This window comes from Capsella rubella, unplaced genomic scaffold (assembly GCF_000375325.1).
Source record: "Capsella rubella cultivar Monte Gargano unplaced genomic scaffold, Caprub1_0 scaffold_3, whole genome shotgun sequence".
Classification (NCBI taxonomy): domain Eukaryota; kingdom Viridiplantae; phylum Streptophyta; class Magnoliopsida; order Brassicales; family Brassicaceae; genus Capsella; species Capsella rubella.
The window spans coordinates 5,921,805-5,942,430 of record NW_006238921.1 but is presented as its reverse complement, the minus strand read 5'-3'; the positions used below and the strand labels follow the sequence as shown (position 1 = coordinate 5,942,430).

Sequence of the window (20,626 nt, the reverse complement as noted above, 5' to 3'; positions counted from 1 at the left end):
AAAAAAAATCAAGAAAGAAAAATGATGGATCATCGAACAAGAATGGTTCTTGTTCTAACCCTAGTTGTAATGTCCGCATGGGGTTCGGACGCATCAGCAATGCAAAAGACTAAATTCGACGCGCCCCTACTTACTGAAAAAATCGCAACAAATAGATCAATAATTGTCGATATTGAAGGCAAAGGAGACTACACTTCTGTTCAAAAGGCCATTGATGCTGTCCCTGTTGGTAACTCCAATTGGATTATCGTCCATGTCCGTAAAGGAATCTACAAGTATGTATTTATACTCTTAAGAGGTTTAACCATTTAAACGATCCGATATGTCAAACCTTACTCTCCATTTTTGAATATAGGGATAACCAAGTTATATGAACTAATATATAACATTTCTGATTTTGAATTTGTTATTTTTGGGGAAAAGAGAGAGAGTGCACATTCCAGAGAACAAACCGTTCATATTCATGAGGGGTAATGGAAAGGGCAAAACGGTAATCGAATCATCACAAAGTTCGGTCGACAATGTTGCTTCAGCCACTTTCAAAGTGGAAGCTAATCACTTTGTTGCTTTTGGTATAAGCATAAGAGTACGTATAATAACTGTAGATATTCAAAATTTAATCTTTCTTTTAAATTACATCAACTAATGACATTCGTGTATATACAGAATGATGCTCCTGTGGGAATGGCATTCACGTCTGAAAATCAATCCGTAGCAGCGTTTGTGGCTGCCGACAAAGTAGCGTTTTACCATTGTGCGTTCTACAGCTTACACAACACTTTGTTTGATAACAAAGGTAGACATTACTACCATGAGTGTTACATTCAAGGCTCCATAGACTTCATCTTCGGTCGTGCAACTTCCGTTTTCAACGTATGTTGTCCCACACTACTATACACATTCTCTTAAACATAGCATAGAAGAAAATTAATTCCAAATATCATTGCAGAATTGTGAGATTTTTGTGGTATCGGACAAGAGGGTGAAACCGTATGGGTCAATTACAGCACACCATAGAGAAAGTGCAGAGGAAAATACGGGTTATGTGTTCATTAGAGGCAAAGTGTACGGAATTGACGAGGTTTATTTGGGTCGGGCCAAAGGACCTTATTCTCGAGTCATCTTTGCCAAGACTTACTTGTCCAAGACTGTTGTCCCTGATGGTTGGACTAACTGGAGTTACCATGGCTCTACTGAGTTAGTCTTCTAGTTAACTTTTTACCTAATTTGGATGATTAGTTTATGTACTAATGTACTCTTGCGATTAATCAGGAATCTATACCATGGAGAGTACAAGTGTCATGGACCAGGAGCTGAGAGGCAACAAAGATCTGATTGGGCCAAAGAGCTTACAAAACAAGAAGTTGAGTCTTTCTTGTCCATTGATTTTATTGATGGAACTTCTTGGCTCCCTGTTTGGCTTCAACAAAAGTCTTAAGAATTCATTATGCTATCGCGCAATTTGGCTTTTGACGTTTCGCGTTTTGGTGTGGCTTGAAAAAAAAAACATACGAAGAAAGACCATTCCCATCTTTTCTTCGGCGGTATACTATACAAAATAGTTTTTCTCTTATTTTTGTTCTCTACTCTAAAATGTTCATAGAGTGATTGGAAACTCTTGTGTTGTTTGCACACATTATATGAGATAGTTTCCATTTATAATTTATGTAACCTAAAGTTCAACTCATCATCTAATTCCAAATTAACATATATTTTTCCCGAATGATAGCAGATCAGCTTTTTAAAAATGAAAGTGAATATTAATTGAAAGATACTTAAAAAAATTTAATGTATGCTAATTCTACATAATAATTTCTTGTTGTTTGCTTTCGACAATAGTCACCAGACCCCGTCATGACCTCTTGTTTTGGTCTTATCTCAGACGAGATATGATTGGATGATTTCGAACTTTAACTATGCACTTAACCGGACCAGAGTGTACCGGGTTCTGTGGCTAAGATTCTCCCTCACAGCTTTGAGCCAGTAACATATGGCCACGTGTAACTGAAATCCAATTCAGCTAAGCCATCCAATAACTTTAGCAACGTGGCCGGATATTGCACAGTAGTATCTTCCCGACAATGACCAAGTCACCCTTTACACAACACTGCAAAATACAGGATAGCTTATATTAATTTAGGGGTAGCTTCGTATTTTTGAAGGACCATTCTTCTTCTTCCCCGCCCGAGTGCCCCGCCTAGCTTCCTTCTTTCTCCGTCTCCTCCATGAAAGCTCGCAAACGGTTTTATCAGTTGAAGCTTTTTTAAAACAATGCACTTCTTCTTCGTCCCGACTTCTTCGTCTTCATCACCTTCTCCGGCGAATACTTCTTCATTCTCTCTTTTATTTCTCGCTCCTTCTCAAATTCCTGATAATCTCTGTAAATTTTCGGCGAAGATCAATATCGGAACCCATGGAATCTCCGGTCAATCGTTTCTCATGCATCCTCCGTGCTCCTCTAAGAGCACGTCTCTGTGTGCAGTTGTCGACAGGTCTTCGTCGGGTGTATCATCGCAGCAGAAGGAATTGACGAGCGAGGGAGGGGAATCTAACACGGAGGGAGTATTGGTAGTTCGACGGCCGTTGTTGGAGAATTCCGATAAGGAATCTAGTGAGGAAGAGGGAAGAAAGTATCCAGCGAGGATCGATGCTGGTCTGAGTAATATAGCGAAGAAGATGCCGATATTTGAGCCGGAGAGATCGGAGTCGTCGTCGTCGTCTTCAGCCGCGGCTGCTGCTAGGGCTCAAGAGAAGCCGCTTGCGGTGAATTTGGACTTATCTCTGTACAGAGCAAAGGTTCTGGCGAGAAATTTCAGATATAAAGACGCTGAGAAGATTCTGGAGAAGGTAACATCACTTCTGCCTTTTGGTCAGTATATGATCATGCAATTTCTGATTGTTCCAACCATCAATGTGTAGGGTGAAATTGGAGAATGGTTCTCAAAATTTAGTGACTCTTTGTATAGTTTAGCTTATCCCTGAATCATCTGTAAACGCACCATTGAAAAGAGAGGTTAATGTAGCGAGTAGATGTCTACTGAATCTAATCATGTGTTGTTGGGTTTTAAGTGCATAGCTTACTGGCCGGAGGATGGGAGACCATACGTGGCATTGGGGAAGATACTGAGCAAACAATCCAAGTTAGCTGAAGCTCGGATCGTGTATGAGAAAGGGTGTCAAGCTACACAAGGAGAGAATGCATATATTTGGCAGGTGCTGTATGGCTTTTCTTTATTTATTTATTTGACTTGATCTTTAAAGCAGTTTGCTTGATACACTTTTTGTTTCTCGTGCATATCAAATACCTGTCTCCTATGGAACAGTGTTGGGCTGTCCTGGAAAAAAAGTTGGGAAATGTAAGAAGAGCCAGGGAATTGTTTGATGCAGCTACGGTGGCTGACAAGAAGCATGTAGCAGCCTGGCATGGATGGGCAAACCTGGAGATTAAACAAGGAAATATTAGTAAAGCCAGGAATCTGCTAGCCAAAGGCCTCAAGTTTTGTGGCCGAAACGAGTATATCTACCAAACACTTGCCTTGTTGGAAGCCAAAGCTGGCCGGTATGAACAGGCTAGGTACCTGTTCAAGCAGGCCACTATAAGCAACTCAAAGAGCTGCGCCAGTTGGTTGGTAAGTGTTTTGCATCATCAGATGTCTGTGATAAGAGCTAGACATTGCCATTCAGTAAAGTTGCACCCTAGGATTAATCCTCTTAGATAATTGTGTAAAAAGAGAATGCTACTCAGCTACTACCATTTTCATGAAACCTAATTCTCGCATCCCCTGTCTTTTCCGTACCAGTCACATGATTTAGTTTCGAAAGGTTGCTTGTATTTAGAGGTTACAAAAATGTTCTGCACGAGCTTCTCTTTTCATACTATATGTTCATTTTTATGAACAGGCATGGGCTCAGTTGGAGATACAGCAGGAAAGATACCCAGCTGCTAGAAAGCTTTTTGAGGTAACTGCTACATCCTTTTTTTATATTTCCCATTCACAATGAGATCAGCGCAGTGGAGGCTATATATTTATCCCACGAATGACTTAGTTCCTTCCTGTTAAGCAATTGGAGCTACAGATGGAAGCTTCAGGCTCTAATCGCGCATTCTTTTTCTTTACAGAGAGCAGTCCAGGCAAGCCCCAAGAATAGGTTTGCGTGGCACGTGTGGGGGGTGTTTGAAGCTGGAGTAGGTAATGTTGAGCGTGGAAGAAAGCTCCTGAAGATAGGTCATGCGCTCAATCCTAGAGACCCTGTTCTCCTTCAGTCTCTTGGCTTACTGGAGTACAAACACTCATCTGCTAATCTTGCCCGAGCTTTACTAAGAAGAGCATCAGAGCTCGATCCTAGACATCAGCCTGTTTGGATTGTAAGTATACAAGATTCAGTTTGATTGCTCTTTACATGATCGATCTGCTCAAGTAGTTTTGGTTTTTACGTTTTCCTTAATGTTTGAGCTTTTGATTTTTGCTAATAGTTCTTTAGGCCCCTTCTATTGGTATTAACTTGTAAATAAACTTATACCATTTACTTAGTAGATTTTGGTTTTACCCAGTTCTATCTGGTTAGCGAATTCAAGAGTCTTTATAATTGTGTATGGAAGGGGAAATGATTGGTGAAAGTGTATTCCGGTTTAGGCTTGGGGTTGGATGGAATGGAAAGAAGGAAACACAACAACAGCTAGAGAACTTTACCAAAGAGCTCTCTCCATTGATGCAAATACCGAAAGCGCTGCTCGTTGTCTACAGGTATAACTAATAAAATATTCCATTTGCAACTTTATGTGTCCTCTCAGGGTCTGAACTTAAACATTGTAAAAACGAGGGAATAAGATTTATTAACCAAAAACTTGTTGGAATCATATATTAGCCGGAAAGTATGCTAAGACATTCTTTGTCTCTACAGGCGTGGGGAGTTCTTGAACAGAGAGCAGGAAACTTATCAGCAGCAAGAAGATTGTTCAGATCTTCATTGAACATTAACTCACAGAGCTATGTTACATGGATGACCTGGGCACAACTTGAGGAAGATCAAGGAGACTCCGAACGTGCTGAAGAAATCCGGAACCTGTATTTCCAACAAGTAAGCATTTGTACATATTGTTGATTTCTAGCAGGATCTTCTAGTAGCGTTTATATTCATCTGTTTTTTTTCATTGCAAAACAGCGGACGGAGGTTGTTGATGATGCCTCGTGGGTCACAGGATTCTTGGATATCATCGACCCGGCTTTAGACACTGTTAAAAGGCTCTTGAACTTTGGTCAGAGCAATGACAACACCAGGTTAACAACTACTCTTAAAAACATGGGTGGCGCCAAAGATAGCCAATCCAATCAGCAGCCAGAGAGCTCCATGGGACGTGAGGACACTGAAACTGGGAGCGGGTTTAAACTCGATGCGTTTTTACGCGAGAAGCTGTCGTTGGATCCTTTGAAGCTGGACGTTAATCTTGATTCTAAGAGGTTAGAGAGATTCACTAGAGGGAGGATAAATGATGGTGATTGACAAAATATGAGGAATATTTATTGGGGCGGTGTAAAGATAAAGGATCGAATGTGTAATTTTGAGAAGAATGATAAGATAGCAATTTGTTAAAATTGAAAAAAAGAAGATTTACTATAGTGACTTTAACTTTACCACTTTATTTAGTTCTCTTATCTGATTTTGTTTCAAACTTTACATTATCAAAGACAAAAAAATATAGTGGAGAAATATATAAAGAGTTGAATATTTAGGGACTTTTTGGTGAATTATTTTGTTTTGACATTTAAGATTAAACGCATACCTTTAATTTCAGACATTCCCGGCGAATTGATTTTGAGGAAAATTGTTAAGTTTTCAGGTTTAATATTTAAAATTAATTTCCCCGCGAAATCATAAAGTCTGAATCCTGATAAACCCGGGCAATTTCACAGGAACGGCAAATCTAGGGTTTAGAATTGGAATCGGAGCTCCGATGGGGGTTACAAACGGAGCATCGCTCATTGAAATCGATAGCCAGGAAGAAGTCGAAGATCCATTTCTGGCGTTCATTGACTATGCCAGAACAGTGATTTCACCAGAAGAAGACGACGGTGAGGAAGGGGAGGGCAACAAGGATCCGACAGAAGCCGCGGCTGAGGCTACTGGTCCGGGTTGGGGCTGGGTTGCTTCGCGTATTCTGAAAACCTGTACAGCTTATTCGAGCGGTGTCACTGCCGCGATTCTGTTGTCCGATCTCTCTCAGGTGCTGCTAATATCTCTCATATTTCGTTTTTGATGTTTTTCTCGATTGGGGGATTGTAGTAGGTGGGAAGCTCCGATTTGATGAGGCTGTGTGCTTATAACATTGTAACGTCTCTGTCTGTTTGATTTTTGAGAAATCGTTTTGCAGCTTGGCCAATGAGTTTGAGCAGTATATAAAAATATATGAGATATAGCTTTGAATTTTCTGTTGAGCCTGTTTATGTAGTGATTTTGGTAGAGACGATTTTGGATATTTTATTCACTTGGTTTCTAATGTTTATTTTTGTAGGCATGGCATGAGCAAAACAAACCAGGAATGTCAAAGAAGAAGCCGGAACTCATTGCTCAGTTGAAAAAGAGTCACAGAAGAAGAAGACTAGCTAATACTGTGACAATAGACTCGATTCATGAGAAGAATTTTTTGTCCATGAACAGCGTTTTGGAAGCTGTTATTATTAATGCCGATGTTCTTCCGGGTATCTTGTAAATCCTGCCAGCGTTTTCATTTCCTCTGCCCTATCGTGGCCAAATAAGTGGGTTATTCATTCAAATATAAATTATTTTTTCAGGTACAAATATTTTCATGCTTACACTAGGGGATTGTTGGAGCTCTAACACCATTGATATTTATCTGCATCGCAGGTATGCTTATTCGCTAAAGATGAAGATGCGTTTTACTGCTTGTTTATGATCCTTGTATAGAGATTCTTAGAAGCATATAATGCCTTGTGTAGGTATTATGAGTTGGTGGAAACACCAAATGGGATTCTTGGGAAAGGCAGAGAGGTTTTGCTCACTGGGTGCTACCTTCGTACTGCGAGAGAAGGATTTGGCACTCCACGGTTACTTCCAACAGAGTATCTTATCATTTTGCTAGATGAGGTTTGGTTTCTTCCAATTTTGGATTTGCATGTTGGTAGTCACTAGAAACTAGAACTGCAATATTGTCTGCTAATATGGATTTGCATTGTCTTGGTTGACGGAATTTAGAACTGCACTTACACATATCACTTTCTTTGTATGAAGTTTTATATGGAAAAAATGGTTTAGTCTTTACATGACTTTCAAATACGGCAGGACCAAGACGATGATGCAATCCTCATAGCAGCACAATTTTGTTCAGATACATTCGCATCTGTTTCTCTGGATGCTTTCAACAGTGGAACTTCATACTCTTTGTATGCTAGGTAAGAGAGTATGTGCGTATGATATCACTCAATACCGATCTTGGTAAAAGCAACTTATTACCCACATTCCTAGTCACAAACAGGTTCCAGAAATATTTAACACTAATACAGTGATTAGATTTATCAGATAAAAACCTTTTGAAAGTAATGACTAGTATCAAAAATGTTGTGATTACATGGTAAACTTTTTGAAAGACGAATAAAGTACCTCATTCACAAACGATTTAAGAGATTGAGTGTACTTAACTTCTATTGGCTGTTTAATCTAAAAGTAATATTGCATTAACCAACCCCTCTTGGTTTGCGAGCAGGATTGAATCTATAGGTCCTCTGGAATCTGAACTCAAGTTTAGTACTGCACATAGAAGGCAAATTGTACTTGTGGATGGGGACGGTGATAGGTTAAAGTTTATCTTGTGGGGAGAGCAAGTCATTGTGGCAAACCTTCTGAGGTAAGCTCCTGGCTTGGTGCTTCTACCTTAATTTTTTTCCCACCAACACCTTCTTACAGATTCGTTTTCAGTGTGGGAAGCATGCTTGGGATTGAGAGGCCTTATATTTCTAGTCTCGAAGAGAGTGCAGTGGATGGAAAGGATGAGTTCTGCCTTGAATATGGTAGCGCAACACATCTCTATCTATTTCCGGCAACCTTGCAAGAGGAACGGGTGGGTGAACCGTTTTTTTGAATCTGTCACTCTTCTTTTTCTAGGTCAGATATTTGCTTTGATTTTTTTATGTCACCAATGAGGAGTGAATTGTTTTTTTCCTTCTTCAGGTTTGTGTAGCATTGACCCAAAATCAGTGTCAAGGATCTAAACTGCTTGGTTCAGGCGGAGTTTCGCAGGTGACATTGCCTCGTGATGCCGAGGGGTCTATAGACTATAGTAACTATCCTTTTCGGGTGAGTAGAAGTTGATATACCACTTTATTCAGCACGATATTAACTGATGGTTTATAAATCTAGAGACTTAACTTCATGGGTGTAGGGTAATAGATAATTGTAAAGTTGTCAAAAGCCTATGCCGTGATTGGAATGTTTTTATATCAACCAATCGTGTGACTAGTTTGTGGATTATCTTTCTGTGCACCTTCTGTTTAGAATTCAGGTAACAGGGTAGGTTATTCAACAATTCCATTTTATTTGGTTCACCCTGAATCTAAGTTCTTATCGCTACAAATCCTATCATTTGCATGTCATTACTGGTTTTTCTTTTCATAGCAAACTTCATTCATAACAATTAAATATTTGTTTGTGTCTTACTTGTGAGCACAATATCATCTCTGTTGGGAATTCACTGCCTGGTCGGCCTAGTAACTTAGGGAAACGAACCAATGGTTGGAGAGACTATATATCTTATATATAAATTTTATATATAAAGCTTGCTCTGGCCATTATTTTTGATTCTATTGCGCAGCTGCAACTGCTAATATTACTCTCCTTGGTTGAAGTTCTGCAGACGATTATTACGGACATTCGCGACAAAACCACTGGCATCAGTCTCTATGGTATCGTAACTGATATCTTATGTGATGATCCAAATGCCACAGGAGTGGTGTTTTCTTTGAAAATTGAGGACACAAGTGGTGCAATATGGGCAAAGCTCCATTTTACTAGTTACTGGTATCGTACTGTTTCGTAACTTCCAAAATGTCAGTTGAACAGCAACTGGGAGCCTTGAACATTCTGTTTAATGAGCTGTTTAATTTTATGGTTTCCAGGTCGTTGGGAAGGTTAGGGGTTGGTCATGTCGTGTACGTGTCTGGGTTATCCTGCAGAGTCACAAACAAGAATTGGTAAGTCTCTCTTGCTTTGAAACTGAGAACTATCCATCTCTATTGACTAACTGATTTACCTCAAACATGAATGGTATATACTTCTCAATAAGTTCCTTTATGTATTGGTTTTGTAGCTTTAGCTTAAACATTAATGAATATCTTGTTTGGTTGAGCAGCCTTGAGGTGTTATGGCATGAGAAAGACGAGAAAGCTGCATTCGTCAACCTTAGCTGCTTGCCCGCATTTCTGACCTCTTCGTGTCTTCACAAAATCTCTACCCTCTCTCAAATTTCCAAACATATAAAACCTGCAGTAAACGTACATCTCACTTTCTAAAGCTTTTATATCTGTTTCCTTTATACATCCTACTCATATGTTTTTTTGTTGGGACAGATTTGTCGGGTTAAGCTGGATGAGATCGACCAATGCCATAACATAAAAACTAGATTATCACATAGCCTTTGTGGCCATTTCATAGATGAAGAATCATCATCAGCATCGTCATCACATGGAGGGAATCTGCGATGTGGCTTCTGCCGAGTAAGCTGCACCGGTAACGCAGGATCAGAAGTAGTGAGAACATTCGACATAACAATAACACTTGCAGACGAGGAAACCAAACTATACGCGTGGTGTACTGGTCAGTCAGCATCAGCTATACTTCAGATATCTCCTGATGAATTCTATGACCTCCCTGAGGTAACAAAACGACTTTTTTTTTGTGTGTGTGTGTGTATGTTATTTATTTATTTAAATGTTGGTTAATAAAATGGCGGTAAAATGAATGTAAAAGAAGCGCAATGTAAAAATGGTTGCAGGATGATCAGCTAATGTATCCGTCATTAGAGAACGAGTGGTTCTTAGTGACCTTATCAAACAGCGGTAGGGGAAATTCGGGATCAGGCCTTGGGTTGTCTTACGAAACGGAGGCGACTTGCTGGGAAATCACCCGCGCTCTCAAGATTTAAAAGCTGCCTACCTATTTTTGTAACATCTCTCGTAAGGGACCTATTTGATTTTGTTCTTCTTGGTTTTTTTTGGCATGATTGGTTGGGGGAAGAAACAGAATCTGACCTGTTAAAAACTTAAAATACTAAAGTAGTGGAGAGTTTTGTTTGAATTAATAACGTGACTTTTCTCTGCTTTGGACAAGAACTGTTGTTCCTAAAACAATGGTGGGCCCCGCTTCCGTGAAGATATTTTTCAGTGTTTACCCACTGTTTTAGTTGTAAGGCTGCGATCAATCGGTCATGGGCTTCATTCAACGGACAGGATGTATCCAGATCGTTGGACAGCATTACAAAGAATAATTCTCATTATTGAATCGTTGATTTCAATTTCTTCTTAGTCTAGTCCTTCTTCTTCCTCATCAGAACCCATTTTGTCTTCGACTGCGATAAAGAGAGAGAGAAAGATATGGCGGAGAGTGGTGGACGGAGGATCGGAGTGGCGGTGGATTTCTCAGATTGTAGCAAGAAGGCACTGAGCTGGGCGATCGATAACGTGGTTCGTGACGGCGATCATCTCATCCTCATCACCATAGCTCACGATGTGCATTACGAAGAAGGCGAGATGCAGCTCTGGGAGACCGTTGGATCACGTATCTTCTTTTTCTCCCTCTCTCTCTCTCTCTCTCAAATTCCTTTTTCTCTTTTGTGTTCCTTCCTGGACATGATAGAAATCACCATCGATGATGATAATGATTATTTATGATTTGTTCTGTTTTAAGGTTTACGATTTCACTTGTTGAGCCTTTGTCCGAGGATCTTGCAAATTTTTGTTGAACTGAGCTTACTCATGCATCATTTTGATTTACAATTGGTTTCTCTATGATTTTGCTTTGTCTAAATTTGGAAAGAATCTGTTTCATTAGTAACTTGATCGTGTTATGTTATATTGAATGCTCACTTCACTTCTCTGGAACATGATGAAGCCAATTTTGCTCCTGGACATGCATCTTAATTGTTTCCAAGTATTCGTTAAAATTTCATCTTCTTGTTGTTTGACTTTGGTTCTTGTGTTTGTAACTTTTCAGCTTTCATTCCGCTGAGTGAATTCTCTGATGCTGCTGTGATGAAGAAGTATGCAGTGAAGCCAGATGCCGAAACCCTTGACATTGCCAACACTGCCGCTAGGAAGAAATCCGTAAGCTTCTTCTTTCCCTTTGGATTCATCTGTCTTCTAACTCTTATTTCTGTTCCAAAGGAACAGTCCATGAACCTGTCTGCAACTTGAAACTCTTTTATGCTTTGAATTAATAGTTTACTTATGTTCACATAACAATACCTGAATTTGTATTCGAAATGTGGCGATTTTCCAGTTGCGGATAGTTTAATGAATATATGCATATTATTAAAGAGTAATGATAACTTGGAAGAACCAATTTTTTATATCTTTGGTGTTCTGGAATAATCAATCTGACTTCTATTCCTCTGTTTATATATAAACTTTGAAGAGTTGTTAGGACTATAACTTATTGAATAACCTGTATCTGTGCTGACATATAATATGTTCAGAAATTCATTGAAAGCTTTTTGTTGCCTTCTGAATTGTGTGACCAAGATTTTTAAAAAAACATTTTGATCCATATGAGTGAGACTTTCTTTGACAACAACAAGTGTTTGTTCCCTGTTAAACTAAGATCCAACTGTTATAAAACATGGACAGATTACAGTAGTGATGAAGATATATTGGGGAGATCCTCGTGAGAAGATTTGTTCAGCAGCTGAACAGATTCCCCTCTCAAGTCTTGTGATGGGTAACCGAGGCCTTGGTGGTCTTAAGAGAATGATAATGGGAAGCGTGAGCAACCATGTGGTGAACAGTGTTGCATGCCCTGTGACCGTTGTGAAGGCTGCTCACACCTGAGTTTGGTTGGACAACTCTAAATAACCACCGTATATTCTAAGTTGTGTGTTCATGGTCGGAATTTGTATAACTCTTGTGTGTGACCGGTGTAATGTTCATCTGTATGGGTAAAAAAACGCTTTCATCTTCTAATAAATACAGACAGACTCTTTTGAGTTTTGAACCAACTTCAATCATGCCAAATGTGTTTTTATCATTATAATTCAATCAGATATAAGAGAAGAGGAAGCACACTTGATCAGTGACAACATTAGTTTACAAGTTAAGGACGAACACTTGTCTCTGCTGAAGGAAACGACTGAAGCATAAGATTGATAGATTTGCATAATATATAGTCCTAAGACGAATTTATCACATTGTAATTCAACCAGAAAATGTAATAAGCATACAAACCAGAACACAATAACTTAACCGTCATAAAGACATAAACTGATCTAACTGTCTCCATAGATAAGAAAGCAATGAGACACTTGACATTCATCCGTCTCAATCGATCATGCAGTGAGTGATCTCCTCTCTAGTTTTCTTGGAGATATCTAGGATAAACGCATAGGGTTCAATAAGCTTGAAGGTGCATTTGTCACCAACCAATAAAGGATACTCCCTTGCCAGTTTCGAGTATCCACCTGAGAAGATTGTCCGAATCTCCCTCACCAAACAAAGCACCTTCCATGACTTGAGACCATCCGGGTGGTGAATAGTGAAGAACTTAGACTTCTGCGGAAGATGATCATCCACAAAATGTTTTGGGATTGCCTGAAAAAAGAAAATCAGAGATTCACATCAAATACAGAAACTGTGTGTATATTGTTCTGTCAAGTCTTTGTTTTGAACTCTTACCAGGAACTTGAGGTATGAATTCCTTATGGTGATTTTGAATTCTGGAGCACCAGTCATTTTCTTATTTCTCTTGATCTTCTTCTTCATCTTCTTTGATGTATTGTAAGCCTCAGCTTTCTTCTGCCTAGCTTTGAGCTCAACCCCTCTCGAAGATCCACCTCTTTCCATACCATTCTTCACTCTCTTGCTCGTCTTCTTCTTCTTAGATGTTTTGCTCTCTTCAGATATCTTCTTTCTAATTTTGATCTCAACTCGTTCAGGAGATTCATCTGTTTCCTCATATTCTTTCTTCACATCTTTGTAGCTGCACTCTTCTTCTTCTCTCTTGATCCCACCTGTTTTCATCATCAAAGTAAAAGATTTAGTCTTCTTCTTCTTATTATTCAACTTCTCTGTTTTATAAAGCATTACAATCACAAAAGCTTACCAGAACAATCCATAGGCATGAGTATTCGAGGTATTAGGATCTCCATGCAATTCTGCTCGTAGATGTAGACATTAAAGATCATCTTCCCTTTGTGAATGAAAGTGACAAACTCGTTTCTTCCCAAAGCGTTGTCACTCACAAACTGATCCCATCCAGGCTTCTCGATGTAGTAATATCTCGTATTCTTGGAGACTTCTACATCCCAAGACTTTCCCCATTGCGCTCTTATCACCATCTTGTAAGATAAGTCTTTCTCAGGGATCCTGCTCATGAAGTTGTATGGAAACGCTCTCTGTTTTCACCATACAAATGACTGAGTGTTAAAAACATTTACACTTTTACTTGTCAAATTACATAAACAATTTAAAGCCAAAGTTTCACTCTTTCAGTCTTATCACAAAACAAAATTTGCATCAAGAAGTCGAGAAAAGCAAAGAAGATAGATCTGAGCATACAGACAGAGGAGCAACAACTTTCATATTTTTGAGAGCAGAGGTGAAACAAAAGAAACTTCTTTAACGTAAAGCAGTAGAAAGATTCAACTTTTCATGAAACAAAGACGACCAAAAGATAACAAGATTCAAGCACAGTGAGCCTAAAGATAGAACGTCGAGACCCACTAAACAACAGATTCAACGTTTTAAAAACAAAAAGAACGTAAATATTCAGAGACTAAACAGATCCAACCTTTCAAACCAAGAGAACCCAAAAAGATCTCACTACTTTAAAACAAGATTTAAGTTTTCAAACACTGAACCCAAAGATTCAACAGTCGTGGTCCATTAAACACCAAAGAACCAACAGATTTAACGTTTCAAACACAGAAAATGTAGAGATCTAGAGAATAAACAGATTCAACCTTTTGAAGCAAAGAAGAAAAAAAACCTAAGAAAACGAACAAAAAGATTCCTATCAAGAACAAAGTTACTCATTTTAGAGCATGGTATGAGGTTTTCAGGACAAAGTTACCATGCTCTCAGAGGACAAATCTGCACTCTGAAAAATCTTGAAGAAACCCAAGTCCTTGCGTTCTTGTTTAATCCGTTCAAAACCAGTGTTCCAACCCATCTCTCCTTGAAAAGCTTCTTCTTCTATCTCACTCAAAAACCTCTTCACTTTCTATTTCTTTCTCTCTCACTCTCTCTCTCTCTTTCTCTTTCTCTCACTCACTTTCTTCTATCTCTCGCTCTCAAACATTAGAAGTGGTTAAAGTGATGAGTATCCATGTCTATTTTGCATTGTTTTCATTTATTCAAACAGAGTTTTTAATTGTGAAAAAGCATTCATGTATTGCCCAAGTGATTGTTTGTTTATGTTATATATTTTTTTAAAATGGTTATAGAAAGAAGAGACAAGTAAGAACTGGCTTCACAGACACGCAAAAGCAGAGTGTCTTTGCTAGTTTTAGTACCTGATCATCTCTGGGGGGAAAGGACGTAGACTTTAAACTTGCTTCTTTTGTGTCTTGTTTTGCCACAGTAGTACTGTCACAGTACCCATAATATCAAATTTTCATAAACATAATTTATTTTTAGTATTATTACTATCAACTACATTCATTACATTTGAGCCTTGGTTTAATAACTTTTTTTTTTTAATAAACATTTATAACAGTCAAAGGTCAAAAGTTGAAAGTCTTTTTTCTAAACAGAAAAGTGAAAACTAAGGTACACGATGAGATCACACATTGTGAATCTGAATCACACCATATTACAGTATTGTTCAAAAAAAAAATAAAGGAAGACAAACACAAATAGACTGAATACATTACATCATAAATTGTTCGATTTCAAACACTATAAATAGTTATGAACACATTAAATAATCTGATTTCAATAATAAAAAGCTTGCTGTATTAATAAAAAAAATAGTCAGTATCCAAATCCAAAACACATATTGTTGTTAACTTTGTTGTCACAAGTGTGATAATCGAATCTATCAACTAAACTGCAAGACAATTTCACACATAATTATTTACCCAATAATGTTATGCACTTTAATCATATTTATACATTAAACACCACAACCCCCTTTTCCCATAAGCAGGATTGACTTTTCATGTTTTCCATCCATCGATCAACTTTGACTTTTAACCTTTAGGATCGACGATATTCATTAGACTTCAAGACTGATCCATAAACCCAGCACCATAACCACTTGATCTTATGAACTTCTTAAGGAGAAGAACCACGATTGCGATTGTGAGCCCAACCGCCGCCCACGTGAAAAGTCTGTCATCGACTGGCTTCTGAGCCGCTCTTCTGGCCATCGTTGTTTGCTCACCACTTACAGAAACTTTATCTTCAACTTCAACCGCTGTTGATGCTGCAGGGACCACATTAGCTGCTGCAGCTGCATTGACTGCTTCAGTTGTCTCTTCTATGATTTGATCATCAACTATAGCGTCTGTTGTAGAGATGGACCGCTCCTCCACTACTGTTATGGCTTCCTGTGGCTCAGTTTGGGACTGAGCTACTGATTCAGTCGACTGTGTTTGGTTACATTCCAGAGGAACAGCTTTGTGAACCGCGGTTGCTTTGTCAAGGATGTAGTGATGAATCTGCGCTTATTAAACGAACATGATTAGTTAAGTTGTTTTCTAAAACTGAAGATGAATCATACAAAGGAAACTTAAGTCATATCAAACAAAATACATGAAGAAAGGGTCAAGAGTTTAAACCAAAAGGAGATCGCTAACCCTTTGTCTAAAAAGGATAGTAATCGGTAAAATGGTGCTACTCCTTTAATAAAGTAGTTTAGCAGCAAATTTTATTGTATGCAGACAATAGCAGCTGTGATGCTGTAAAATGTAAGCAGATAGATACTCTTTGAGCAAACACTAGACCTTAATCGCTAGAATATGCAAGCTTAAATTTTTACCAACAGCTATTTCTAAGGTTTACAATGGCGAAATATAGCCAAATTCGACAGGTTCTACAAACATATAGCCAAATTCATATTAATTTAACCAGAATATGCATAAACAAAACACTTAAGGGTGTTTCAATGGGGACTGAGTAACTATACCTCATCAATAATTTTTTGCCGTTCAGGAGAGCCATACTTGGGTGGTGCCTCACGTGATTTGATGGCTAGTGTACGCCTCTCCTCCTTTGGATAATCTACCGAGCCCAGTGCTCCATTGGGACTTGTGGGCATGAAAGCAATGAGAGCCACCAAAGCAGTCCGAACTGCAAAGATGAAAAGCTAAATTATAAGAGCAAAGATATGATATATAGTTCAACCTCGTGTAAATTACAAGTGTTACGTGGTCTTGTACTAAAAAAGAAGTAACAGTTAAGAAATAAGGTCTCTAGTGACATGTTGCTGGTGTAAGGATCAATGAAATAATATATAAACTTTCATGAGCTTACCACTCCAAGAAGGTTGCCAATGCTCGGGGTGGTAATTTGAAATGCTCAAGCAAATCTTGGTATTGGTTTCAAACCGACCATTAGGCTGAAACAGAAGTAGAGAGATTCAAGAAATAAAGACTCTCCCTTTTCCCTTGCAATATGTGTTGTGAAAGAAGAGTAAGATCCTTACAGTCAATAACATGAATGAAGGAGGTTTGAAAGGGTAATCTGCAGGCAGCTGAATTCTTCCATGATAAATGCCCCCTTCAAATTCAGTATCACCAGGACCACGGATGGCAAATTGCCATTCGAATATATTCTCCTGATGTTACGACAGATAGAGGAATCATTTTAAACGATTTGGTATCACAATAAAAACTTGTAAAGACAATTATAACATTGCGCGGAATCTATTTCGACCATTCCATGTCGGACAACCTCCAACAGTTGTAAGAATCTAAGGGATTGTGAAACAAAAGAACTGGCATGAAAGCTGCAGTAGAACACGAATACCCAATACAAGAGACTTAGTAAATTCAGTGAAAACACATGAGGATATCAATATTTAATCTTCCCTGATCATGGTCGCCTAAATCAAACACCATCACTCTTGACAGATACACAATTATACGAATCAACACAGCATGAAACACCATACTTAGATCTATAGAAACAGAAATCGAAATACGAAACCGGAACATTAACAAGACATAGAAGTTAATTCTAGCTACAGAACAGGTAGAGCAGATGTTCAATCCCGAATAGAAGAAGACACACAACGGAGACTGAAAGAAGAGAGGGGACTTTCTCTCTCTCTCCAGAATAAGAATTTAAATTCAATCAAAATCTCCGATCTCAAAAGCTTAAACCGGAGATCAGGTGAGTATCGAAAATGTTACCTCAAGAGGAAGAGACATAAAATCATCAGAAGGATTTGCTTGCATCTCCTTAACCTCCTGCAGAATCCTCTTCACCGCCGGATTTTTCCGGTTATACTTCTCATCCGCCATCTTCTTATTCCCAACAGATCTTGCCGGAAAAGCAAATTCTCCGTCTAACAGGAAAATAATAAAATTTCACACACAACTTCGGGGAGGTGATTACGCTGAGATATACAAAACAGAAAATATAATTAGAAAAATATTATCCACGTCACACTCTTTAACTATGGATACGTGACGTGACCATTGCTGAATAGTAAACTTAGCAATCACACGCATCTTAACCGTTCATAATTTCCCACGTAATCTACGAGGGACCTTTACACGCCGTCGATTTAGAAGAATCATTTAACCATCGTCGCAAGACTTTAATAGGCCTTGGGCCATTAATTTAAAGCCCAATAAAACGCGCACGTTACAGACTATACGATAAAAGTCAAAAGGTTGACGTTGACAAATATGAATCGGTGAATGAAGAATCTTGAAAGAAGCAAGAAGAAGCAATTGCAATGGAGAAGAGAGAGGCGATCGACACGTGGCTTGATAAGCACCGTTCGGTTTACACGGCGGCTACACGTCATGCCTTCGTCGTCTCGATCCGCGACGGATCCGTTGATCTCTCGTCCTTCAGAACTTGGCTGGTACTGTTATAGTTAGTAGCTTACTGATGAAAAACAAAGCAAAAATCTGTGAATTTGAAACTTTTTTGAGTTCCAGGGACAAGACTATCTGTTCGTGAGAGAATTCGTGCCGTTCGTAGCGAGTGTATTGATCAGAGCCGGCAAAGAATCCGGCGAGAGTTCCGATATGGAAGTGGTGCTTGGTGGTATGGCGTCGCTGAACGATGAAATCGAATGGTTTAAAAGAGAAGGGTCGAAATGGGATGTTGATTTCTCGACCGTTGTGCCCCAAAAAGCTAATGAAGAATATCGCAGGTATTGATTTCTATATATATTTCTGTTTACAAAATAGACTCAAACTCGAATTTGAAATGAGACACCAGTAGTTTCTAATCTCTTGTTTATTCAAGGTTTCTGGAAGCTCTGATGAGTAGTGAGGTGAAGTATTCAGTGATTATGACAGCTTTCTGGGCAATCGAAGCAGTGTATCAAGAGAGCTTTGCTCATTGTTTAGAGGACGGGAACAAAACTCCGGTGGAGCTTACCGGAGCTTGTCATCGGTGGGGCAATGACGGGTTTAAACAGTATTGTTCGTCTGTCAAGAACATCGCCGAGCGTTGCCTGGAGAATGCCTCCGACGAAGCTTTGGCCGAAGCTGAAGATGTGCTTGTACGTGTTCTTGAACACGAGGTCGCGTTCTGGGAGATGAGCCGTGGAGGATAGTAGCAAATGTTTGGGTTCAGTTTTTTTTTTTCTTTTCTCGTTTGCTTTCAGTTAAGAGAGAAACAAGTTTCAGTTTTTTATGTATGGGTGATACACAAGTTGAGATAATGATGCCATAACACTGACTAAATAGCTCCTAATACGGATTTGTCTCTGACTGGGGCAGAAGGTTGTTCACATCATTCCACATCTTAACACTTACTGATAACTACATCAACATCATTGTGCTGAGAACTCATCAAAACATAGGTGATGATTGAAACTAGAAAATCTATCTATTCTCTCCAGCGATGACCACAATTCGGGTTGCAGCAGACAAAGAACAATGTCATTCCTTCTTCACCTCGAGCCGTAGCCTGCACATTCAACGATAACTTCATTAAATCCTCGGGCAGGATACAAAAGTTGAGAATACGTTTAGGAACAACCAGTGAAGATGTAGCATAACCAATAGATGATGGATCTTAAGATAGTTATACCTGGAAGAAGACAGCCTCCCTATGCTGACACTTGGCACAACGCACAGCCTTGGTTCGGGGAAGAGTAGGGTCAGAAGCCACATCCGTTAGGATCTGAGTTCGTTCACTTACAGAGTGATGAACCTCGTTTCTGTACACACAGCTGTTATCAGCTACTTCCTGCAAGTCAGTGCCCCCAAAAAGCATGAATTCTGATGATGACGACACTTACATGATCCAATTTGTAACAACAAGATGACAATGCAGCTTTGATAAATGTCAAGAACTACACTCAGTTTGTGTAACCAATATTTTCCATAAGCTAAGAATTAGGCCCTTGATCTCATGAACACAATAACTAAAAAAGGTAAAACCACAAGAACGAACTTGCTGGATAAGCCTTGATTAAAGGAGTAGAGACGTTGGAGGTGAAACTAAGGAATTCTAATTGGAAGAAACTAGGAGCATTAAAAGAGAGCAAAGCAGGAGATAGCTTCATTAAAGACTCGAAATTGAATGCTAAACTAAGTCATAGCACTACATTGAATGCTAACAAACCCTAAATTTGTCCACACAAAAATGACCAAAAGCTTTTCTATACCTGGTGATCGCAATTACGGCAAGCGTAGAGGAGAATCTTCTGCTCCTTGTCCTCCTTAGGATACAGAATGTTATTACTGAACCCAAAAAAAATCAAACAGAAACAACAAACCAATCAAATCAAGGACGACCCATTAACAAAATTCGAAAAAAAGGTAAGAGCTTTAAGCGAAATTAACACATTATCCCAGGTGAAATCAACCATGGATGGTTCCACAGATGAAGAAAAACATCACAACAAAAAATAAAAAATTCATGCAAAAAGTTTGAAACTTTGAAAAGAAAAAACCTAGACGAAATGAGGTGCAATTCTCTAAGAAAACTATAAGAGAGATTGAGGACTCGAGTGCTTGTTACCATTCGCGGCAAAATTTCATAGTACTCATCTTCGCTGAATCAGCTGAGAGAATTTAGGTTTGAGAGCTGAATCACAAGAGTCTCAAAGAAAAAATCTGGCGGGCTCGTTTAGGAAGATGAGATCGTCGTTCTCTCATATAACAGAGTTGAGAGTACTTTGGTAGTGATATCTTCGGACGGTTGTTTCGCTTGGGCTTATTGGGCCTGACCTATTGAGGCTTTATTGATATGAGAGAACTATAATTTATACA

The 20,626-nt window shown here is 38.9% G+C and overlaps 8 protein-coding genes across 8 annotated transcripts; 5 read left to right on the top strand and 3 right to left on the bottom strand.

Annotated features, from left to right (window-relative positions):
* Positions 1 to 1,690, top strand: LOC17893007 (probable pectinesterase 67). The gene is made up of 5 exons (XM_006299490.2): positions 1 to 275; positions 424 to 586; positions 667 to 873; positions 950 to 1,197; positions 1,273 to 1,690. Exons 1-5 carry the CDS (start codon positions 22 to 24, stop codon positions 1,436 to 1,438), a joined length of 1,038 nt encoding a protein of 345 aa, XP_006299552.2. The 5' UTR covers positions 1 to 21; the 3' UTR covers positions 1,439 to 1,690.
* Positions 1,691 to 2,163: 473 nt separating this feature from the next.
* LOC17891958 (protein high chlorophyll fluorescent 107) lies at positions 2,164 to 5,659 on the top strand. Its single transcript, XM_006297107.2, has 8 exons — positions 2,164 to 2,847; positions 3,070 to 3,213; positions 3,324 to 3,629; positions 3,901 to 3,960; positions 4,121 to 4,366; positions 4,635 to 4,745; positions 4,903 to 5,079; positions 5,164 to 5,659. The coding sequence occupies exons 1-8, from the start codon at positions 2,272 to 2,274 to the stop codon at positions 5,500 to 5,502; spliced, it is 1,959 nt and encodes a 652-aa protein (XP_006297169.1). The 5' UTR covers positions 2,164 to 2,271; the 3' UTR covers positions 5,503 to 5,659.
* A 174-nt stretch (positions 5,660 to 5,833) lies between these two features.
* On the top strand, positions 5,834 to 10,329 carry LOC17892475. Its single transcript, XM_006297064.2, has 13 exons — positions 5,834 to 6,223; positions 6,512 to 6,698; positions 6,792 to 6,864; positions 6,957 to 7,104; positions 7,300 to 7,409; positions 7,721 to 7,861; positions 7,933 to 8,074; positions 8,185 to 8,310; positions 8,867 to 9,030; positions 9,129 to 9,203; positions 9,362 to 9,503; positions 9,579 to 9,884; positions 10,004 to 10,329. The coding sequence occupies exons 1-13, from the start codon at positions 5,954 to 5,956 to the stop codon at positions 10,151 to 10,153; spliced, it is 2,034 nt and encodes a 677-aa protein (XP_006297126.1). The 5' UTR covers positions 5,834 to 5,953; the 3' UTR covers positions 10,154 to 10,329.
* A 146-nt stretch (positions 10,330 to 10,475) lies between these two features.
* LOC17893220 (universal stress protein PHOS32) lies at positions 10,476 to 12,229 on the top strand. Its single transcript, XM_006298640.2, has 3 exons — positions 10,476 to 10,785; positions 11,221 to 11,330; positions 11,853 to 12,229. Exons 1-3 carry the CDS (start codon positions 10,602 to 10,604, stop codon positions 12,051 to 12,053), a joined length of 495 nt encoding a protein of 164 aa, XP_006298702.1. The 5' UTR covers positions 10,476 to 10,601; the 3' UTR covers positions 12,054 to 12,229.
* Positions 12,230 to 12,539: 310 nt separating this feature from the next.
* On the bottom strand, positions 12,540 to 14,388 carry LOC17893882 (B3 domain-containing protein At3g17010). Its single transcript, XM_023785551.1, has 5 exons — positions 14,290 to 14,388; positions 13,321 to 13,612; positions 13,074 to 13,228; positions 12,894 to 12,980; positions 12,540 to 12,809 (listed from the first exon to the last, which is right to left on the bottom strand). The coding sequence occupies exons 1-5, from the start codon at positions 14,386 to 14,388 to the stop codon at positions 12,540 to 12,542; spliced, it is 903 nt and encodes a 300-aa protein (XP_023641319.1).
* Positions 14,389 to 15,149: 761 nt separating this feature from the next.
* Positions 15,150 to 17,798, bottom strand: LOC17891579 (ubiquitin-conjugating enzyme E2 32). The gene is made up of 5 exons (XM_006298125.2): positions 17,576 to 17,798; positions 16,867 to 16,998; positions 16,695 to 16,779; positions 16,348 to 16,511; positions 15,150 to 15,880 (listed from the first exon to the last, which is right to left on the bottom strand). Exons 1-5 carry the CDS (start codon positions 17,684 to 17,686, stop codon positions 15,443 to 15,445), a joined length of 930 nt encoding a protein of 309 aa, XP_006298187.1. The 5' UTR covers positions 17,687 to 17,798; the 3' UTR covers positions 15,150 to 15,442.
* Positions 17,799 to 18,086: 288 nt separating this feature from the next.
* On the top strand, positions 18,087 to 19,100 carry LOC17892301 (bifunctional TENA-E protein). Its single transcript, XM_006298421.2, has 3 exons — positions 18,087 to 18,258; positions 18,335 to 18,552; positions 18,648 to 19,100. The coding sequence occupies exons 1-3, from the start codon at positions 18,127 to 18,129 to the stop codon at positions 18,958 to 18,960; spliced, it is 663 nt and encodes a 220-aa protein (XP_006298483.1). The 5' UTR covers positions 18,087 to 18,126; the 3' UTR covers positions 18,961 to 19,100.
* LOC17891410 (DNA-directed RNA polymerases II, IV and V subunit 9A) lies at positions 19,083 to 20,497 on the bottom strand. Its single transcript, XM_006299463.2, has 4 exons — positions 20,376 to 20,497; positions 20,020 to 20,095; positions 19,440 to 19,598; positions 19,083 to 19,316 (listed from the first exon to the last, which is right to left on the bottom strand). Exons 1-4 carry the CDS (start codon positions 20,402 to 20,404, stop codon positions 19,236 to 19,238), a joined length of 345 nt encoding a protein of 114 aa, XP_006299525.1. The 5' UTR covers positions 20,405 to 20,497; the 3' UTR covers positions 19,083 to 19,235.
* Between the last annotated feature and the right edge of the window lie 129 nt (positions 20,498 to 20,626).